This window comes from Gekko japonicus, unplaced genomic scaffold (assembly GCF_001447785.1).
Source record: "Gekko japonicus isolate JY-2015 unplaced genomic scaffold, Gekko_japonicus_V1.1 scaffold21, whole genome shotgun sequence".
Classification (NCBI taxonomy): Eukaryota; Metazoa; Chordata; class Lepidosauria; order Squamata; family Gekkonidae; genus Gekko; species Gekko japonicus.
In genome coordinates this window covers 245827-268647 of record NW_015173122.1, presented here as the reverse complement: position 1 = coordinate 268647, position 22821 = coordinate 245827, and the positions used below count along the sequence as shown (strand labels likewise).

Below are 22821 nucleotides of genomic sequence, written 5' to 3'. Positions count from 1 at the left end.
CCGGCCATGCTTCCCTGAGCAGCGGTGCTGCTCCTGTTAGTACTCAGGGCTTGGCGCTCGCCTTCCCTGCCAGTGCGCATCTCAGCAGCCGCCAACTCAGGCAGGGGCCCGGCGCCATCGCCGCCACCTATGACACTGTGTTTGTCTGCAGTATAGATCAGAGTCTAGTACAGGGGTGGCCAAACTGTGGCTCAGGAGCCACGTGCTGCTCTTTCACACATATTGATCTTCCCTTCCCCAGCCAGTGCAGAGGAAGAAAGCAACTTGAACTTTAAATGCATTCTCAAAGCCCCCCCCCCCCCCGCCAGCTTGGAGAAGGCATTTGTCTCTTTAAATCCAGGGCTATGTTTGGGCATGAACGCACAGGAACGGAGTCCCGGCTGGCTCCCAAGTTGGCCACGCCCAGCAGGAACTCATTAGCATAACAGGCCTCACCAAACAGCAGAAATTCATTAGGATTGGCTACATTAGGGGTGTGTGGCCTAACATGCAAAGGAGTTCCTGCTACAAAAAAGCCCTGGGTTTTGACAACAAACAAGGTAAACAGAATAACAAGCAAAAGGTGGGTGTGGCTGGATAACCACACTTCTGGTAACACGGGGGTGCGGCCTAATATGCTAATGAGCTGCGATGGCAAGGGTGTGGCCTAATATGCTAATATGTTTCTGGTGTTGGGTGTGGCCTATTATGCTAATGAGTTCCTGCAGGGCTTTTTCTACAAAAAGAGCCCTGTTTAAATCCCTTCTCCAAGCCAAGCTAGCTGGCGTGGGGGCGTGGGGGGGGGCCCTTGGAGGACACATTTAATGTTAAAGTTGCTTTCTTTCCACCTCTCCCTCCCCCCACATCTATTTGCTTTCTTTCCACTTTCTTTCCACCTTTCTTTCTCCCCTCCCTCCCCATCTAAAGTTATCAATTTAATATTAATAAAAGCAAATTTGCATATTTCCCAATAAAAACACGTGTGTAATATTTGTTCATGTCTTGCGGCTCTCAAACATCTGACGTATATTCCATGTGGATCTGACATTAAGCAAGTTTGGCCACCCCTGGTCTAGAAGCACCTTAGAGACCAAGGAGAGTTCTGAGAGTCAAAGATCTCTTCATCATCACTGGAGTCAAGGGGAGCCATCTGCAGTATCTGATAAACGGAGTTCTGAGTCTCAAAAACCCGTACCCTGAAAATCTTGTTGTCATGTCATCTATGGAGCTACTGGCCTCGAATTGAGCAGCGCTCCCCTATTAAGCCAGTGATCAGATGGGAACAGACTTTGGAGGATTATTAGCTTCTGATTTGTTTGGCATAAAGAAGCCCCAGTGATACTTCTTCGCCGGAGACATCGTATGAAGAAGAAAGTAAAACAATGTTCCCTCTAAACTGTGGAGTCTTGTGAGCAAAAATTCTACTTTGTGAGCTACTGGCATTAAAGTTGTGAGCAAGCGATTTGGCCACTGCATCAATTAGTTTGCCCTGGAGCCATCCCTCCCTGAGCTCAGACAAAAATGTGTGGGCTGGAAGCTAAAAAACTGTGAGCTGGCTCACACTAACTCAGCTTAGAGGGAACACTGCTTTGGAGTGTCCAAAGCACTTCACATTAGGCTTCCCAAGTCCCCCCGGGGGGCGGGGAAACCCCCAGCCCAGAGGCCCGTTCCCCACCGCCACTGGATCGGGCCCCGGGGGGAACTCCTCCCCGACGTGCACGTCACCCGGAAGTGACGCGACCATGCCGGCACGCTGGGGGCGGGGCCACGGCCATCCAAGGGAAAACTCTATGGTTTTCCCTTGTATGGCCGTGGCCCCGCCCCCAGCGTGCCTGGCGTCGTCACATCACTTCCGGGTGACGTGCATGCGGTGCGTGGGTGCTTTGCGCGCACACGCAACTGACGCCGGCTGGGAGCCCCCCGGTCCCGGCGAAAATCAACTTGGCAACCCTACTTCACATCCATGGTCTTATTGCAATCCTATCAAGGTAGGTTTGCATGATTATCTCCGTTATTACAGACGGGGAGCTGAGAAGAAGTGGGTTGCCTAAGGCCACAAAGCAAGTTCAAGTTTTAGGCACAAAAATTCCAATGGACCTCTTGGCAAATGTGCTCTGCTGGCTACCCAGGCTACACAATCCCAAAGAGACACAATTTAAGCAATGTATGAAACCAGATGCAACTGTGAGAAAGAGCTGGCTTTTCACCCTAAGATGTCTAAAGTTATTTCGAGGTTACCCATATATAGCTTTATTCATCTCTGCATAAACACAGGGAATTCTTCTTGCAGCAGTTATCCAAGACACAGTCCCAGTTTTTGGAACAAAGCGTGTGGAACCGTTTGAGTGTAAGCCAAGTATTTGCAGTCAGCTCAGGCGCATGGTGTACTACTTCCTGAATTCTGATGCTTCTCTTACAAACATAAAAAAACCTACTCAGAAGGATCAACTCAAGCATTTCTCCTGCTCCTGTACAAGACGTAGGTAAGCAAAGATGCTTCCAAAATGCTGATCGTCCAAATTTCCCCAGAGTTCCATGTGACCTGACCGTCTTCACCTCAAGTGAAACCACTGCATTAAGAAACCCATCTATTGCTCCTCTTCGTGTTCCCAAATTTTGTGCAGAGTTTGGGTGCGTGCATATTTTGACACACTTATCAAATCCTCCTGTTTGTTTCCTCCTCTGTGTTATCACTGCATAAAAGCAAATCTTAATGTAGAAGCATACAGTTACATCACTATTCTTTTTGTGTGGTTTTTTTAACCAGCGCATAGGATCACACCTGCAAATCCAAAGAACACTACAAACAAAAAGGAACTGAGGCAATTGTACAGCCATATTGTTGTCTTTTTTTTGGTTTTAATATTATAAGGTGTGTATGACCGGAGGGGGGATGCAACCAGAATGAAGAAACTGAGATTGCTAAACTGCGCATATTCCCATTCCAGATTTAATTTAAACAAATTCTCCTTGTTAGAAGATGAATTAAGGAGAGGTAGAATGAAGCACAGAGATAAATTAAGGAACAATAAAGGAACGTAATGGGGAAAATCTGCTCATCCTTACAGACAGTTTTGATCTTCTTGAGCACTAATATGGATTCAGCTCATGTCTTGTTCACCAGTCACAAACAGGAAGCCAATTGTTTGATGATAAGTTTGACAGTCTGTTTATGGATATTCTGCAAGTTGCTTTGCTGCATTCCTTCCCAGCCTAGCAATACAGTGCAACTGGCTTTTTTCATGCATGTGTGTTTTCACACAGCCCCATCAAATTCTTCTACCCCCAGCATCCCTGCTGTGTAACAAATGAAATATATCAGTCATAAATACATGGAATGTTTAAATAATATCCTATCCTTTGGTGTTAATCTATGTAGTCCCCATTGACACTAATGGCTGTCAATTGATTTCAACCAGCATCAACTTTGCACATGGCACAGTTTTGCAAAAACCCGGTGCCAACCTCTTCAACAAGCTTCATGGTTGTTCAGCAAGAACCAGACAGACCAGGTGCTCAATGCACACCTGATCAACATCTTTGAACATGGTATGTTCATCTATCAAACATGTTTGTGGCAAAATTCACAGCACCCCTAACCACTACCTGGGCATGTGTGACTACAATTGAGCTACTGAATGGCGATAATGTGCATTAATGCTGATGTGGGGGGCAAGTTTCTCAAGTGATCATTAAAGTGCTTTAAAGATATGTGCCCAATTTTGATCTAGGAGCAGAATAAGTAGCTTAACTTGGAGCTACTCAGAGCCTACTGGAAGGAAGCCATCTGCTGAGGTTTGTGGTTTGTACTGCATCTTTGTGGCAGTATCATCTTCTAAATTGACCAAAGTTGAACATGCAAGCACATTAGAGATTTATTATGTTTCTAGCTTGCCTTCCTTCCCAGGAGCTCATCCAGGCACAGTCTGACCCAACCCTGCTGTATCACACCCTTTCTGACCATCTCCTTGGATGGCATGATACATGAAGAAAGGTGATTGGTTAAGTAAAGGACCTATTTCTCTAGGCCAAGTAGCTGGGATTAAAATAGTGGGAAAACATACCAGGCTTTCAAACTGAATTTTCACATAAATTGTTAGGGATTTGGCTCAAAAAGATGGGCTCAAATCTAATAGCCGTTGGGGGCTGCTTTGCATATGGCACTGCAGACAAACCATCTTTGCCATCATCTAAAGCCGTGTTCTCTGTGCCCCCTCTTGTAGAGGTGATGTGGGTGGCAACCATAGACAGGGCATTTCCAGTGGTGGCACCTCGGCTCTAGGATGCCATCCTTTGTAAGGCTCACTTGGGGCCTACCTTACTTTCCTCTAGGTGCCAAATGAAATCATTCCTTTTTATCCAGGCTGGTCACCAGGCATTTAATCTCTTTTAGCTTTATCATCTCCTGAATCTGGCTTGAGGATTCGTTTATCTCTAGACGGGGGGTGGGGGGGAACTGTGGCTCGGGAGCCACATGTGGCTCTTTCACACATATTATGTGGCTCCCAGCAGGGCAGCTGGGGAAGTGAACAGGCAGCATCCTTTTTCTCCCTCCCTCCCACCCATCTATTTGCTTTCTTTGTTTCTCTCTCTTTCTTTCCACCTCTTTCATTCTTTCTTTCCACCTCCCTCTCTCTTTCTCTCTCTCTTAGGCAAATAAATATCATCGGACAAATAAATATCATTATCAATATCTGTTTGTTTGTATTTTTGTTTGTATTTTTGGCAATCTCATTTCATGTTAATAAAAAGAAAATTTGCTTTTTTGCATTTTTTAAACTAAAAACCTGTGTAATATTTGTTCATGTTTTGCGACTCTCAAACATCTGACGTTTATTCTATGTGGCTCTTACGTTGAGCAGGTTTGGCCACCCCTGCTCTAGACCATTTTAGGCTGTTTGATGTGTGTTTTAAAAGAAGAAGAAGAGATTGGATTTATACCCTGCACTTCACCACCCAAAGGTGTCTCAAAGCGGCTTACAAACTCCTTTCCCTTCCCCTCCCCACAACAGACACCCTGTGAGGTAGGTGGGGCTGGGAGAGCTCTTGACAGAAACGGCTCTTTTTCAAGGACAGCTCTTATCAGAACCACGGCTCGCCCAAGGTCATCCAGCCAGGTGCAAGTGGAGGAGTGGGGAATCAAACCCGGTCCTCCCAGATTAGAGTCCGCGCACTTAACCACTACACCAAACTGGCTCTTTTATGCCAGCTGTATGCTGTGGCTTTGGCTTGTTTTGAATGGCTGTGTTTTACAACCATCGTTTTATTGTTTTAGTCATAAGCCACCTTGAGCAGGTCTCTGGGGAGGTGGCATATACATTTTCCCCAGTAAATAAGTAAGTAAACAGGGAACTACAGCTATTCCTGTCTGGGTAACAGGGGAACTTGTGCTATCCCCCCAACACAAGAGGAGCCCTACTGGATCAGAGCAAAGGTTCATCTAGCCTAGCATATTATTTTTTTTGGGGGGGAGTATTTTGTAATGCTAAGAATTCTGTATTTGTATTTACTGTTCCAGAAATCATGGTAACAGTCTGAAATTATGGTTTTCATATATATTTTTGGCTAGGGAATTTTGGGATGCACACCTCTACCGAAAGCACTTAAAGCCGCAAATAATGCAGGTATAAACAGTGAATCCCTTCTCCATAGCATCAGAGAAGCTTTCTTTCAAGCATTTGAGTTCAGTAAATTATGGTCTTTCCATTGCCTGAATAAAACCTCATCCTGAAAAGGAAGGGAATTGGCTGATAACAGCATTTAGGTAGGCATACAGGTGCAGGCCTTGAAAGCACGCTTTGGGAATCCATCCTCCAGCTTGAGCATTCAAAAGAAATCTCTGATAACTGCATGTGCGCACCCACCACACACACACACACACACACTTCCCTCTCCTTCCCAAACCCATTTTATAGGCACATACTTATTTTACTCTGGGGTGCTTTTGCGCCTTCCTTCTCATCAAGAGACACAATGAAAAGTGCATTAGCCTCTCACATCATGTTTCCCAAGCAGCAAGACGGCCTTTTCAAGGGGAAAAAAGAGAGTTCTCTTTCATCACAGAGTTAAAAACAGAATACCGTTCTTTCCAAGCCTGACATAAAACCAGCAAGTCATCCTTGTAAAAGAGTTTTTCATTCCTTCTTTGCGGAGAGGGAGTTGAGCTAGAACTATCTACAAATATCCAGTGCTGCTTTCAGTTCTCCTTAGAGAAATCCTTTCCTCGTTCCAGTTATTGCCATTCTGCCATGAGGCTCACGTGGGGGACCTCAGATCACTCATTCCTTCCTTTCCCTAAACTGCTTGGAAGAAGGGAAGGATACAAACTGGGCAGACAGACAGACAGGGCCTATTTCAGGTTAACCTACTTTACAGGATTGTTGTGAGAATAAGTAAGCAGATAAGAAAGCCATGTGTATACTATTCTGAGCTCTTTAGAGGAAAGGCAGGATTAAAAATGTACTTGTAAATCAAATAAGGGAGCTCAACAATATTGTGATCCATAACCAAATCTGCAAGATTCATTATTGCACCACTCTGAACACCGGCTTCCTTTCCTTTCCTTTCCTTTCCTTTCCTTTCCTTTCCTTTCCTTTCCTTTCCTTTCCTTCCTTCCTTCCTTCCTTCCTTCCTTCCTTCCTTCCTTCCTTCCTTCCTTCCTTCCTTCCTTCCTTCCCCAGCTGGCCTCAGGGTGGCAAACTAAGGTGGACCTTTGGCTTGCCCTAGCAAGGGCTCCTCTTATGATCTTACTGACTAGGAGAGTCAGGAATGGAACCTCCCTGTACAGAAGCAGGGGGTGCACAGCAGAGGAGGGTTGCTGCCTTCCAGCCCTGCCTGAGAGTTTCCTGAATGCGACTATAGGATCTGAGCTATGCAAATCAGGAGAAAGAAGAATAGAAACTAGGTAAATGCATTATTTAACATTCAATGGTTTGGGGAAAGAGAAACTGAAAGACCACCTCCTGTCATACTGTTCAGCTTGCTGGTTAAGTTCTTTGCTCTCAAGGCCTGCTCTCTATGCACGGGTGAGACAGGGGATGACTAGAGACAGGGCTTTTTCAGTAGTGGCACCTTGTCTTTGGAATGCCCTCTCCCCAGTGCTTACCTGGTACCTTTCATACTGGCTCGTAGGCACCAGGTCAAAATATTTAACTAAGGCCCCGGTCACACGGCAAAGTTGCCACGGGAGAGGCACAGATGGTGGGCGGATTATCCGGGCGCCATCACACCCCAACATCTGGGAAGTGGAGCACACCCGTGGCTTACCACTGACAATGCGAGTTAAAAAACTAGTACCTCCAAGGTACTAGTAAACGTTTGCCACGGGCTGCTTCCAGACGCCCGTGGTGTGATCGCGCCGGAGCACGGCATTCCCCTCTGGTCCCTCATTTACCCGCTGGCGCCGAGGGAAGGACCTGTGGTGTGCCGCCGGCGCATCTGATTGCGTAATCGCACATCAAACTGCGCCGGGGCAATTAGCCACGCCTCCCCCCCGCGATATCTGGCCCATGTGACCGGGGCCCATGAGGATTTTATCTTTTTTAGCTGTTTTGTGGTCTGCTTCTGGTCTTGTTTTGTTTTGTTGTTGTTTTTATGTTCTTGCCTTGTTTTTAATGTTTCAATAGCTGGGTGGACAGATAGATATATGATGCTTTTATGACAACCAGGACACTGGAAAGGCAGCATATAAATTCCCTAAATCAGTGATACTCAGTGGCTCAGGAGTCAGCCACCTGTGGCTCTACTGAGCACCATTTCCCAATGCAACACCTATTCCACCTCATGTATATATGTGTGTATTTCTGTGTATAATTTTGATATCATATATTATTGCATATGTGGGTTCAGTGAGGTGGTACATACAGTAGTCATGTGGCTCTTTTGATTACCACTGACCTGAAAGAATAAATGAATGATGCTAACCGTTATAGGCTGTGGTGACACATGCTAAATAATCCACTTTCAGTGCACTTCCCAACTGGATTTTTACTGTTGCCATTTCCGCAGTGTCATTTTTGTCACTCATTTGTCCCCATTGCTTCAGGGTCCCCCTCCCCCCAATGTGTTTTGCTCTCTCTAGTAGTCCCAGAGGGAGCAAAACACATGTGGAAAAGGGGGGGGGAATCCAAAGCAATAGGGACAAAAGAATGACAAAAATTACAGTGTGAACTGGCAAAATCCAGTTGGAAAGTGCATTAAAAGTGGATTGAAAGTGGATTATTTAGCATCTGTGACAGCAGCCCTAGAGGCACAAAGTACAGTGCTGAGAAGGAGGTGGCAGCGGCTACAAGCATGGACCGCTTCAAGAGGGAATTAGATAAGCATACGGAGCAGAGGTCCATCAGTGGCTATTAGCCACAAGGTATAGATAGGAACTCTCGGTCTGGGGCAAGTGATGCTCTGTATTCTTGATGCTTGGGAGGGAGGGCAATAGTGGGAGGGCTTCTAGTGTCCTGGCCCCACTGGTGGACCTCCTGATGGCACCTGGTATTTTGGGCCACGGTGTGACAATGTTGGACTGGATGGGCCATTGGCCTGATCCAACACTGGCTTCTCTTATGTTCTTATGAGAAAGAGTGCCAGAGCCAAAAAGAACAGAGCGATCTTGGCGTCTCCCAGAGGTTTATTGTAGGCAACCCTGAACAATGAGGAATGGTGAGATTGTTGTTGTTCAGTCGCACAGTCGAGTCCGCCTCTTCGCGACCCCATGGACTCGATCCCGCCAGGCCCTCCTGTCTTCCGCTGTCCTCTGAGGTTTGCTCAGTTTCATGTTCGTTGCATCTCTGACACTGTCTAACCATCTCATCCTTTGCCGTCCCCATCTTCTTTGACCTTCAATCTTTCCCAGCATCAGGGTCTTCTCCAGTGAGTGCTCCCTTCTCATTTGGTGGCCAAAGTATTTGAGCTTCAGTTTCATTATCTGGCCTTCCTGGGAACAGTCAGGGTTGATTTCTTTTAGGATTGACTGATTTGATCTTCTTGCAGTCCAAGGGACTCTCAAGAGTCTTCTCCAGCACCATAGTTCAAAAGAATCTATTCTTCGGCGCTCGGCCTTCCTTATAGTCCAACTCTCGCAGCCATACATGACTACTGGGAATACCATTGCTTTGGCCATGCGGATTTTTGTTGGCAGGGTGATGTCTCTACTTTTTATCATGCTGTTTAGGTTCGCCATCGCTTTCCTCCCAAGTAGCAGGCGTCTTTTAATTTCATGGCTGCAGTCACAGTCTGCGGTGATTTGGCATCCCAGGAACGTGAAGTCTGTTACTACTTCCACGAGATACATGGTGTGATACAGATGTTTTAATAAACAAGCAAACATTGATTCCTGATAAGATTCCATGCACAAAATCTCCCTAGCATAAAGTGCATTGGGTAACCTTGGGCCAACTATTCTCTCTGAGCCTAAACCCATGGCTGTTATGATGATAAAATGGAAGAAAGGAGAATGGTACCATAATCCGCTTTATGATAAATGTTTGTCCAAGGTGGAGGATGTTTGTCCAAGCAGAGTGAGACAAAAATCTCGTTCCACCCTCTGAACAGGGTAAGATTTCATTTTTTCTTGCAGTCAACACCAGACATAAGTACTTGCCAGGTTTGAGTAACTGAAGAATGAAATGGGATCTTAAAAATTCTCCTGGGGACATAACAGGCTGTTTAGCTATTTTTTCAGTGATTTTGAAAGAGGGATTTTTTTTGGTAGGAGTTTGGGGTGTAAACCACACGGGGCTCAAGACACAAAGGGTTATAAAACCAGCAAAGGGCAAGGGAAAAGCCTCATCTTCTTTACCACCAAGGCTATTTTGGGGCAGGAACGCACAGGAACGGAGTTCTGGCTGGCTCCCAAGTTGGCCACGCCCAGCAGGAACTCATTAGCATAATAGGCCACACCCAACAGCAGAAACTCATTAGGATTGGCTACATTAGGGGTGTGTGGCCTAACATGCAAAGGAGTTCCTGCTACAAAAAAAGGCCCTGGGTTTTGACCACAAACAAGGTAAACAGAATAACAAGCAAAAGGTGGGTGTGGCTGGATAACCACACTTCTGGTAACATGTGGGTGTGGCCTAATGTGCTAATGAGCTGTGCTGTCAGGGGTGTGGCCCAATATGCCAATAAGTTCCTGCTGTTGGGTGTGGCCTATTATGCTAATGAGTTCCTGCTGGGCTTTTTCTACAAAAAGAGCCCTGTTTACCACCACTTGGGATTCTTCAATTCAGATTGTGTCAGCTGCATCTAAAGCCAGCCTAGGTATGTAGGGAGATGAACCTGTGTATGAAAGGAATAAAATAAGGCGCTTTTGGATTAACCTGACCTGGATAGCCTGGGCTAGCCCGATCTTGCCAGGTCTCAGAAGCTTAAGCAGGGTCAACCCTAGTTAGCTTTTGGATAGGAGACCTCCAGATGTTTGGGCGGGAGACAAGGGTTGTGATGTGGAGGCAGGCAAGGGCAAAGCATCTCTGTCCATCTCTTGCCTTGAAAATCCTACGGGGTTGCCATAAGTCAGCTGTGACACAATGGCACGCGCACACTTTTGGATTTCCTTAGTGTAATCTTAATAAACCTTACTTCTGTTTTCAAGAACTTACTGCCCGGCTGTTGTGTACCCAGCGAGTCCGCACACGTGGCCGAGCCACACACGTGGCCATGCGAAGGGCCTGTTGTGTAGTGGGTTAGCCGCATGGAAGAACTACCGAGGCACGCATAATACACAGCACACTTTATTGGTACACAACACGAACCCCCACCGCCGACCGGCCTCTTATATACAGTCTGGGGAACCCTTGCGGAATCCCATTGGCCCATTCAAACCTCCCGCCAATGTCCCATTGGTTCCCCTAGAGGCAGGATGCAGGAGCCTAGTCCTCATTGTTCTTTGGACTCAAGCTCCACTGTATTGCGGGCGCCCAGTGGCGGTACGCGGACATAACAGGGCCCAAGCTTCGCTTCCAAAGACAATAGCCCAAACGGATCCTAGCGCGCACCTATCGGACAGCTAGGATCCAAGGAGGGACCTATGGGACTGGGGGACACTAAATAGCCTACCACAGTTGTGGGTGTGTGTTTGGGGTGTGGTTTGCTATGTGGATATAAGCCGGCCTCGGGCCAGACTTAAGTATCTCAAGTTATCCTGTACATAATAAAGTATGAGCTGAAATCACTTCTCCATGCTTCAGTCTCAGTACTTTATACTGGCTCTCTCTCTCTTTCTGTCTCCCTCCCTCATAGAGAGGGGCGGGGGATCCCCACTTTTGCAAGCCGCTGCTGGTCAGCTGGCTGGTGGGAGGAAATCCCCCCCACACCCAATGCATGTGTGATGCGCTGATGTCACCCGGGAGTGATGGCAGTGCTTTGGTGCTGTCGGGGATGACGCTCTGCTTTTTGGGCAAAGCTCTATGGTTTGAGGCTGTCTTTACCATAGAGTTTTGCCCCAAAAGCAGAGCATCACCCCCGATGTCACCAGAGTGTTGTCGTCACTTCTGGGTGATGTCAGTGCATCGCGCAACTTCCCTGCTCACCCCTGGAAATCCCCCCCAAGCCCCCTCGCTGGCACAACAAAGGGACCTGGCAACCTACTCCCTCACCTTAGGGTTGCCAGATTCCCCCTGGCATCTGGCAGGGGGTGGGGTGGGGGGACATACCGGAACCAAAGAGAGGCTAGGCTGGCATTGACGGTGATGTCACTTCTGGCATGCACTGGAACTGACATCATTACATTGCCAGCGATGTGGGGACTCTCTCCGATTTGGGCAAAAGCCCTACGGTCAAAGTCATTTTTACCACAGAGTTTTGCCCAAATACTAGAGCACACCTGAGTCGCTGGCAATGTGAAGACATCACTTCGATTGCATGCCAGAAGTGACATCACGGCATTGCCAGTGACACAGGCCTCGTCCTCCTTTTGCTGCCTGTAAGCCCCCCAAGCCCCCAGCTGATTGGCACCAGGGGGAGGAGCCACAGAATGGGGGATCCCCCACCCCTGGCAGGGGCCTGGAGAGCCTGCTCGCCTGTGGGAAAAGTTTTGCTGTTTCAATGTGGATTTGGGTGAAAGTCTGTTCAGCTTTTCAGCTCATTTGCATTGGGCCTGCACTCATTTTGGCCCTGATGACACAACCCTCCTAGGAGCCCCCCACAGCTTTTATTATTTACTGTTTTATTTTGAGTGAAACTTATCCCACCGTCTCCAGATGCCTGCTTGCGGTGGCTAAGAAGAAAGGGGGGGGGACCCTAATAAATAATACATGCTTAATGGTAACACATCACTAAAACAACACAGTACAACTAAAAGTACTTCCCAACAATAAAACCATCCCAATCTACACTTATAAAAAGCCAGCAGTCAATAAAAGCAGCAGCATAAAACAGTCTCAGGAACATAAAAACACCCATGAAGAACATTATGCAACCTGTCAAGGGTTACAGCTTAAAGATGGAATAAAATGTTAGCAAAAAGCCTGGGTGAATGGAAATGGTTTCGCCTGACACCTAAATGCTTATAGGGGAACGCATTGGTCCACAAAGGATATATATCTGCTGCCTGGCAAAGATAAAAGTATTTCTTATCAGGTTACTTTACTTGCAATTGCAGTGAAGAAAGTTCGAGCCAGGTTTGCGGGGGAACAAGAGGCTTCAAAATGCTGGGTGGTTTTTTTTATGTGATACCTCTAATATGACTCACATTATGTGTCATGATTTCTGCATATTTATTAATGAGTTTATTAATGAAACTTTTAAGTTTCACCAGCAATTTTTGGTGATGGCCTTTGGCTATAGCAATAAAGTTGGTTGACTGAAAGCGAATAGAGAAGGCACCAGGAGCTGCAAGAATATGGCCCTTTCTTGAATATGCCTTGGTTTCTGAGCATATCCTATCCTTTCATTCTGCATTCCCTCCTTCTTTCACTTCCAGTTCCTGTTGGGGCTTTCTCTTGTTTCTGCACTTGTTTTACAGGAATCTGCATTCAGGCCACTTCCAGCACACTGTTGCTCCACAGTTCCCAAAACTCCTTTTGCAGAGATTCTTTCTTCTTATACCCTCAGGCAAACTTTAAAAAAGCCAGAGAGAGCATAAGAAGGAATCAGTAAATATAAAGGACTAGGGGATTCCCTGCTCCCAATTGTGTCAGTCTTGTATGTGTGGGCCTGGATTTCCCCCTTCCTTCCCTTTCTTTTTGCAGAATCACAGAGGGACGGAGGGAGGGAGGGAGGGAGGGAGGGAGGGAAGGAGGGGTTGGGTCTGCAGCTAAAAGTTTTGAAAGACGTTTCCCTTTCTCTTCGCTTGATGTTTCCGTATTAATTAGGCAAAGAATGTGGGCTTTTGCTTGTAGCTGCAGAATGCATACAGAATACACAAATAAACAGACGGGACGGGGGGAAAACAGTGCAGAGGGAATGTGTGCAACCACAAAGTCAACCCTTAAGGCTTTACTCCTCGGATTCTCCAGAGTAAGCTGTCAGTGCAGAAAGGGCCTATGTTAAGGGCTTTGGCTCAGTGGTAGAGCATCTGCTTTGCACACGGAACATCACTTGCTGAACCCTCAGCATCGCCAAGGTAAAAGATCAGCTAGTAGGTGATGTGGAGGACCTTAACTGAGACCCTGGAGAGCCACTGCCCATCAGAGTAGATAACACTACCCTTGATGGACCAATGGCCTGATTCAGGATAAGGAAGCTTCATGCGTTCATTTAGATTCAAGCCCAGTAGCTCCTCAGAGACCAACGAGATTTTCAGAGTATAAACTTTCGAGAGTCAAAGCTCCCTTCATCAGACATGTGTAGGAATGGAGATCTCAGAGTTTTTATATCCCAGTCAAAAGGTGGGTGTTGTAAAGACCACTGGCAAAGGATGCAAAGGTACAATGCAGACTCTAATCAACTTGAAAAACAAAGTTTGAGTCCTGTCGCACCTTTAAGACCAACAAAGTTTTATTCAGGGTATGAGCTTTCATGCGCACACACACTTCCTCAGATACAGTGAAATGGAAGATAACCATTTAAACTTACAGACAGAGGCTGAATGGTTATAGTAGTTTGAACTCCCTGCAATTGTCAGTTAACTAACTAAGGCCCCGGTCACACGGAGCATTAGGCACGCTAGAGAGACGGAAGATAGGCGGATTTTCCGGGCGCGATCTCACCGCCACATCTGGGAAGCATAGAGCTCCCATGGCTCACCCGAGGCTTCACTCCGAAGATGCGGGGTAAAAAACTAGTACCTCCGAGGTACTAGTTTCCGGAAACCACGGGGCAAGGGCGGAGGTCAGATCACGTTTCCGGTGTTAGCTCGTGGCATCCGGCGCCCGCCCATGTCCCGCCACAAAAAGTTTTTTTTGTCAAGTCTCCACGGGTGCGCACAAGCACCCAACGGCACATGCGAACACTTGGGTTAAAAAAAACAACACAACCCCCGTGGCGCCGCTTCTTTACCGTGCCGCAGGAGTGAGGTATGATCGGTACCTCCCCCCAACTACGGGACGTCGGCGGGACGTCGGGCGAAACGTTTGATATGGCTGCCGCGTGGTAGTTCGCTCCGGGCAAACAGCCATGCCTCCCCCCCGCAATATCCGGCCCATGTGACCGGGGCCTAAGACTGGCTAATGTAAAATGGAATCTTAACACTGTACCTACCAGCCTGCTGTGAACTCCACGTGTGCGTCAAAGAAGCCGGTGATTTGACCAGAGGCAACTTTCCAGCCTTCAATGCGAGCACGGATCAGGCCTTCCCTTTTCTGGTTGCGCACAACCTTCACAAGGCCAGGGTATCGCTTGTTGACATACTCCTCTAGGGGTGCCTTCAGTTCCTCTGCAAGAAGAAACCCAAAATGCTGAATAGATAAGTCATTTTGTGGGTCACTTGGACTTCCAGCGTTCACGTAGCCCATCGAGTCCCATCAGCAAGTCACTTATAAGTAGAAGTTTGCAAAGGGTTAACTTTGTGACCTCCCTTTCAAATGAGGTCCCCCCCTTACATGACCCTCACTCCAGTGAAGATGCAGCCATTATATTTATTGTTATATTTTCCCAGAGTGTTGTGTATGCATGCTTTGCTACAATTCATGTCGTTTCCCCTGTTCTATACACGTGCATTGATGTATGATCATGTAAATATGATAACTATTTGTATGGTTATACACTGAGGCTAGAAGGACAGGTCTCCACCAGTAAAACACTGCACAAAAATAAACTCAGTGTGACTCTCATGTACAAGATCACTGTTTTTACCAGACTTAAAAGCCCTCATGTAACACATATAAGTAACAGAACAGAAACAAATATGCAAATTAACTGAAAGCTATGAGAGCCAGTTTGGTGTAGTGGTTAGGAGCACGAACTCTAATCTGGGAGAACCGGGTTTGATTCCCTTCTCCACCAACATGCAGCTGCTGGTGTGACCTTGGGTCAGTCACAAGTTCTTTCAAAGCTGTTCTCTCAAGGACAGTTCTCAGCCCCACCTACCTCACAGGGCGTCTGTTGTGGGGAGGGGAAGGGAAAGGAGACTGTAAGCCGCTCTGAGACTCCTTCAGGTAGTGAAGGGCGGGGTATAAATCCAATCTCCTCCTCCTCCTCTTCCTCCTTATCCTCCTTCCATCATGCCTCAATCCTGTAACGTGTGAACTGGGCAATGCATGGATTTTCCATGTGGGTATAACTTCTTTTCACAGGTATAGAGCCAGTTTGGTGTAATGGTTAAGTGCACGGACTCTAATCTGGGAGAACCGGGTTTGATTCCCCACTCCTCCACTCGCACCTGCTGGATGACCTTGGGCAAGCCATAGTTCTGATAAGAGCTGTTCTTGAAAAAAGAGCAGTTTGTGTCAAGAGCTCTCTCAGTCCCACCTACCCCACAGGGTATCTGTTGTGGGGAGGGAAAGGGAAAGGAGATTGTAAGACGCTCTGAGACACCTTTCGGTAGTGAAGGGCGGGGTATAAATCCAATCTCCTCCTCCTCCTCCTCTTTACTTGTATGGAAAAATGCACGTGTTGCCCAATTCACATATCATGGGATCTTGCTATCAGGTGCATCACAGGGACCTTTGCACTCCTAATATGTGTAACTGGCAGACTCCCACAAAATATGAATGGAATACACAGAGGCCTCCATGTTACCAGCCACTTTCTTCCTCCTCAAGCCACAAACCTTGCATCTCTGAACAGTCATAGAGAATAACCTTCCATGATGACTCTTTAAACCATGGATCTTGTTCCTACCAGGGTCTCTCTTTTCTGTTTCCAGCTTTCTCCCATCTCACTTTCCAACCGGGGTTGATGCAAAACTGTCATTTTTTTTTTGCTGCCTCTGAACCAAATCAAAAGGTCAACAAAACTGCAATTACCATCAACCTCAGCAATCCAAAGCCACCAATGGCGTGAACCGCACTCAGAACACTGCTGGTTCTAAAATGTGAATAAATCAGCAATCCCAGCATGGAGTGCTCGGCTCGAGATAAACTGGACATGGCAAGCAGGGCAGGTCGGACCGTGCAAGCGTGCAATTTGTGAGGACTGGAACACCGCCAGTTAAAAGGACCGCGCGCGGGGGGGGGGGGGGCACCAAGGCCTGGTCTTCCTTATGACAACTGACTAGCCAATCGTATCACAACCACGGCACTCTAAACCCTCCATTGTGGCTAGAGATGCCAAGCTGATGGAAGCACACATTTTCATTCAATAATTACAAAGGATGACGCTCATTCGAGAAATGCAGTAAATCAAAAGAGGGGTTTTTTCAAGGTACTTAACATTCTTTTCATTCCCTAGGCGTTCCCGTATACTTTAATCACAGTTTCTCATCCCCCCCCCTTCCTTGACAGCTGCTGTCTCCATTAGAAACAACAGCAACAAAAAAAACAACACCCAGATTTTTTGGTTGACATTCCACAACCGGGGAATTGGATTCCCAGGTGGATTTTGTTCTTAAAAAAACAAAAACTGAAAAGATGACAAACATCCTTAAATTTCTAGAAGAAAATGAGGGAGAATCCACTCTACGGATCGGCCAAAGTCGAGAGATACTTCCTGGCAAGCAGCCGTTTGCTTTACAGCCACCCGTTCACCTCTATCAGATGAAGTCTTGAGAGGCAACTCCCCTACACCGGGGACTAATCTCATCAGTGTGGGCTGGTTGTTGCGACAAAGAAGGGAAGGTTTCATCACCCAGGAGAACAGCTGACTATTGCTCTGGATTTTTCTTCCCCTCCTTGTGGCTGCTGGCTATCAGTTCCTTTGTTAAGTTAATGGCCCAGGATATTTCCTCAAGGGGAGTTAATTGCTAGGAGGTCCCTTGATAGTACTCCTTGGAGCTTGGAGAAGATGTCTTCTCTAGCAGAGGGGAGGAGGCCATGTCTATGTGTGTGAGAGAACAGAGAGAAGCAAAGAGTGATGAACTGGGTGAAGGATCTGGGGGCAAAGGTGTGCGCTCTCTCTCTCTCTCTCTCTCTCTCTCTCTCTCTCTCTCTCACTGAGGTGGGATAGTGGATAGATGGCCTATTCAGAAGTGCTACTTTGCCTCCTCCATTGGTCTGTTCTGTATTTTTAAATCAAGCAAATGTTACAAGAAAGCCATAAATCTTCAGTGTGCTCTTTTACCTAAAGAGACTCAAGCCAGGGAACCCCGCCCCTGAAACTTATTGCTGTTCAGAGAAAGAGGGGAGTGTGCAACTGTATTAGATAACCCTTCCTACTCCAGATGGTGCTGAAGAAGACTCTTGAGAGTCCCTTGGACTGCAAGAAGATCAAATCAGTCAATCCTAAAAGTAATCAACCCTGACTGTTCCCTGGAAGGCCAGATAATGAAACTGAAGCTCAAATACTTTGGCCACCAAATGAGAAGGGAGCACTCACTGGAGAAGACCCTGATGATGGGAAAAATGGAAGGTCAAAGAAGACGGGGACGGCAAAGGATGAGATGGTTAGACAGTGTCATAGATAGCAACGAACATGAAATTGAGCCAACTTCAGAGGACAGTGAAAGACAGGAAGGCCTGGTGTGATCTGGTCCATGGGGTCGCGAAGAGTCGGACTCGACTCTGCGACTGAACAACAACAACAACTCCAGATGTATTGCTTAGAGCAGGGGTGTCGAATTCATTTGTTATGAGGGCCGGATCTGACATAAATGAGACCTTGTTGGCCCGGGCCATGTGTGTCATAAAATGTAATGCCAGGTAGCGGAGATATAAACTTAATAAAGGACACAAACACAAAGGTTTTTTTTTTAACTTAAAATAAAAACATGCTTAAAAACATTAGCACTCTTGCAATATTTTGTTCATTTAACAGTGCCTGATAACTGACACCTCTTGCTCTGGATTATTGCATCAAAATGTCTGTGCTGTTGCAGTCTTGAGTCTGCTGTTCAGGTGTGTATCTGTAAGCTGCAAACCTACAATGACACAGCAGCAGCACTGGAAGAAGAAGCAGAAGACACCCAGTTCCACTGCGGGCCTGATAGAAGCCCTCTGGGGGACTCATCTGGCCCCCGGGCTGTATGTTTTGACACCCTGACTTAGAGTGTTACACTAAATTTTGGGAGACGCAGGTTCAGATCCCCGATCTGCCATGAAGCTTATTAAATGACCTTGGGCCAGTCAACTTAGGAGAAAATGCAGGGGATGAATCACATCTATTGCTCTGTTGACCACATTAATACCAGTACTGTCTCTCCAGCCACATTCTAATATCTCTTATCTCTCTCCCCCCCCTTAGAGTTGCCAATCTCCATGTAATGGCTGGAGATCTCCTGAAATTACAACTGGTCTCCGGGCAATAGAGATCAGTTCCCCTGGAGAAAATGGCTATTCGAATGTGGGCAGTATGGCATCATACCCCGCTAACGTCCATCCCCTCCCCAAATCCCACTCTCCCCAGGCTCCATCCTCCCAGATATCCAGGAATATCCCAACTCAGACCTGGCAACCCTTCTAACTGGAAGAGGCTAAAGGAGCAAGACGTCCTTATAAACAGCAGATAAGACAGAGAAGATCTTATTGACTCTCATAGAGATGTTTTGGCAATGGAAAGCAAGGACGGGGCTAGCCTCAGAACCTTACTGGGATGCTAGAAGAATTCGGGATCGTGTCTCTCTTTCCAAAGACCACTGGCAATGTTTATGAAATCAGTCGGCTGCAGAGAAGAATGGCAACAAAAACTGCTGCTTGGTAAAAAAAAATGCAGAAAGGAGAAAGAAAGGCACAGTAAACAGCAAAGCCAAACCTCTTGGGCGCAGTCAAATAAAACAAGCTCACGATACCCACTTCATGTGTGCATTCTTCCGAGTGCAAATCAACTCTTATTTACTGGCACGCAGACTGTCCCTGTAGGTATCTCTCCCCCCCCCCACGGCTTTCTTTAATGATGAAGTGGAAAGGAAGGACCCCATGGACACACCCACCACCACGTCAAAGCAGCTGCACTGCACATGTATGTAATTGCTTTCTGTTATGCTATGTTGGCCGCATCCCTTCCGAGAAACGTCAAGGAGGCATAGATTAGAGCTGTGATACCCTCATGTGGAATCGGTTCAGCTTCCCATCTTGTTCCCAACCGAAGGCCATTCAGTAATTCTCCATGGCCTACGTTCAAGCAATGGGCTCAATATTTATTTTTAAATTTATCAGATCTTCCTGGAAACTTAGCTAAAATAGGGGTAATATACGGGAAATGAGTCTCCTTAAAAAATGAACAGTGAAGTAACATGGGTTCAAAAGTGTAATGTATTCAGCCTGACATGCCCAGACTTGCCCGGGCTGGCCAGGCACAACTCTTCAATAGCTTCATGTCCAAAGACAATGGGTCCGTAGGATCCTAGCCGGCCCAATCAAAGGGCCAGCTTCTCAGCCGGGAGACCAATGGTCGCCCGGTTACTGTAAACAGCCTATCGGGAGTAGGGGGTGTGTTTAGGTGTACTTGGTGGTGGGTTTTCCGAACGTATATAAACCAGCCTGCGAGCTGGTCCCTTGTCTTTGTTCCCGACTAAATAAAGGTATGCTTAGCTGCTATCACTCTCCGTCTGCATACTTTTCACTGGCGACGAAGGTGGGATCGACGACCCCATGAACAAAGACCCGGACGCCAACACGAGCACCGCACCGAGCCCCGACGCCGAGCCCTCCGGGAACCGCGCCGCTTCGCATCCCAGCTCTCCGGCAACCGCTCATCGCACAGCTCCCGGCTCCGCTTCGCTCCCTGCTGACCCCGAGAGCAGCAGCGCCCCCCACAACGCTCCAGACGCCATCGCCGTTCCAGAGGCCACCCCACCACGTGGCTGCAACACAATGGCGACCGCGACCGCAACTGAAAGCCTGCCCGCTTTCGATCTCTCCCAGCCCTCGCTGTGGGACACCTGGCTGGACACGCTGGAGAGCCGCTTCACCATCCACAAGGTGGTGGACGACGCGATGAAGAAGGCTTACCTGCTGAGCCACTGCGGAATCCAGACCCATCGGCTCCTCAAGGACTTAATCTCGCCCAAACTAACGAAGGACGAGTCATACAGCTCCTTAGTCCAGGCCCTGACCGACCATCTGGCTCCCAAACCCACGAAGTACGTGGAGCGGTTGGACTTCTTCGCAAGAGTTCAGGCCTCCGGCGAAACCACCTCCGATTTTCTGGCGGCGCTGCGGAGCCTGGCGACCCGGTGCTCCTTCCCCAGCCTCGACGATACCCTCCTGAACCAGTTCCTCGTCGGACTCCGGGAGCCGAAGCTGCAGAGGAAACTGGTGAGCCAGAACGATCTGAGCCTGGACAAGGCCATCCGGGAGGCCTCAGCATACGAACAAGCGCGACAAGACCGCCGCGCCAAGGCGGTCCACCGTACCCAAGTGAGCAGCGGCTCCGACGTCTCGGACCAAGAGGAAGTCCTACAACTCCGACAGCGGACTCAGCAGCGATCAAAACACGTATCCTCCAGGACCTCCAAGGCCCCGTCTCCAAGTCAGTGCGCCAGCTGCGGGGAGGATCACGAACGCAGGTCGTGCCGTTTCCGGAATGCGGTCTGCCGTTCCTGCAACAAGGCAGGACACATCGCCAAGGTCTGCCGGTCCAAGGGACAACGACCGAGATCGGCCACCCACCAGACCACCGCGGAACTGCCCCTGGAGCTCCACACCGTGTCGTCCCACTTTCCACAGCACCAGGTCTGTAACCTGCCCCCCGACGGCCCAAATAAAATGCATGTGACGGTCCTCATAGAGGGAGCCCCCTGCACCATGGAGATCGACACCGGGTCGACCTACTCCATAATATCCGCGGACACGCTCCGTGCACTGTGTCCTCGGGGGGGGCCACCACTACAGAAGTCACGGGGTTTCCGGTTACGGGACTTTAACAAAAACCCCGTGGCGGTGGTGGGCTGGGGCAAGTTCCGGGTCCAGTTTCAGGGTTTCAAGGGCCAACTGGACCTACTGGTTGTGGACCGGCCCCTCTCCAGCTTGTTGGGACTGGCCTGGTTCAAGGCCCTGGGGCTCTCCGTTACGGGCATCAACCAGGTTGGAGCGCAGGATTTCGGGGCGGTGTGCGCAGAATTTCCCCGCATCTTCGATGGGACCCTGGGGCGGTACACGGGCCCTGCCATTTCCCTGGACCTAGACCCCGCGATACGCCCCATCCGCATCAGGGCCCGGCTGCCCCCGATCTCCATGAGGCCGAAGGTGGAGGCCGAGCTCGATCGCCTAGTTGAGCAAGGCGTGCTAGAACCGGTGGCGTCGGCCCGGTGGGAGACCCCCATTGTCACACCACTCAAGCCGAACGGGGACGTCCGCATCTGCGCGGACTATAAATGCACCATAAACAAAGCCCTGCAGCCCCACGCGTACCCGGTGCCGGTAGTAAGCCAAGTGCTGGCAGCCCTGGCAGGGGCTCGGGTGTTCGGCAAACTGGACTTGGCCCAGGCGTACCAGCAGCTACCGGTGGACGCCGCCACGGCCGAGGCACAGACCATTGCGACCCACAAAGGGGCCTTCAAGGTGCACCGCCTCCAGTTCGGGGTCTCAGTCGCGCCGGGGATCTTTCAATCTTTTATGGATTCCCTCCTTAAAGGCATCCCCGGAGTTCAGCCGTTTCTAGACGACGTGCTGATCGCCGCGCCAGACCCCTCGTCCTTCGCAGACCGTCTGAGGGCCGTTTTACAACGCTTCGACGCGGCGGGCCTCAAGGTGAAACGGGAGAAGTGCCTACTGGGGGTGCCGCGGGTGGAGTTTCTGGGCTTCGCGGTGGACGCCGCCGGCCTGCACCCCTCCCAGGACAAGGTAGAAGCCATCACACACGCCCCGGCCCCGAAGTCCAAAACGGAGCTACAGGCGTTCCTAGGCCTGGTGAACTTCTACCACTCCTTTTTGCCCCTGAAGGCGGCCGTCGCGGAGCCGCTCCACCGCCTCCTCGACAAGTCGGCGCAATGGGCCTGGGGGCCACCACACGACGCAGCTTTCCAAACAATAAAGGACCTCCTGGTCTCTAATGCGGTCCTCGCCCATTTTGACGAGGCCCTTCCCGTGGTACTGGCGTGCGACGCTTCCCCCTATGGGGTCGGGGCGGTCCTGGGGCACAGACTACCGGATGGTCGCGAGGTCCCGGTGGCCTACTACTCGCGGACACTGTCGTCGGCCGAGCGCAACTACGCGCAGATCGACAAGGAGGCGTTGGCAATCGTGGCAGGGGTGAAAAAATTTCACCACTACTTGTACGGCCCCTGCTGGGCCTCCTCGCACCCGACCGGCAGACACCGCAGATAACCTCGCCCAGGGTGCTACGCTGGTCCATCTTCCTGGCGGGGTATGCGTACGACCTCGTCCATCGGCCCGGAAAGGCGATGGGCCACGCCGACGCACTGAGCCGCCTGCCCCT

The 22821-nt window shown here is 48.9% G+C and overlaps 1 protein-coding gene across 1 annotated transcript in view; it reads right to left on the bottom strand.

Annotated features, from left to right (window-relative positions):
- The window catches only part of LOC107119379 (putative polypeptide N-acetylgalactosaminyltransferase-like protein 3), a 198541-nt gene that overhangs the window by 7413 nt on the left and 168307 nt on the right, over positions 1-22821 (bottom strand). Inside the window, exon 4 of the mRNA XM_015421841.1 lies at positions 14611-14785. Coding sequence (XP_015277327.1) covers positions 14611-14785 — 175 coding nt within the window. The remainder of the gene's footprint in view (positions 1-14610; positions 14786-22821) is intronic.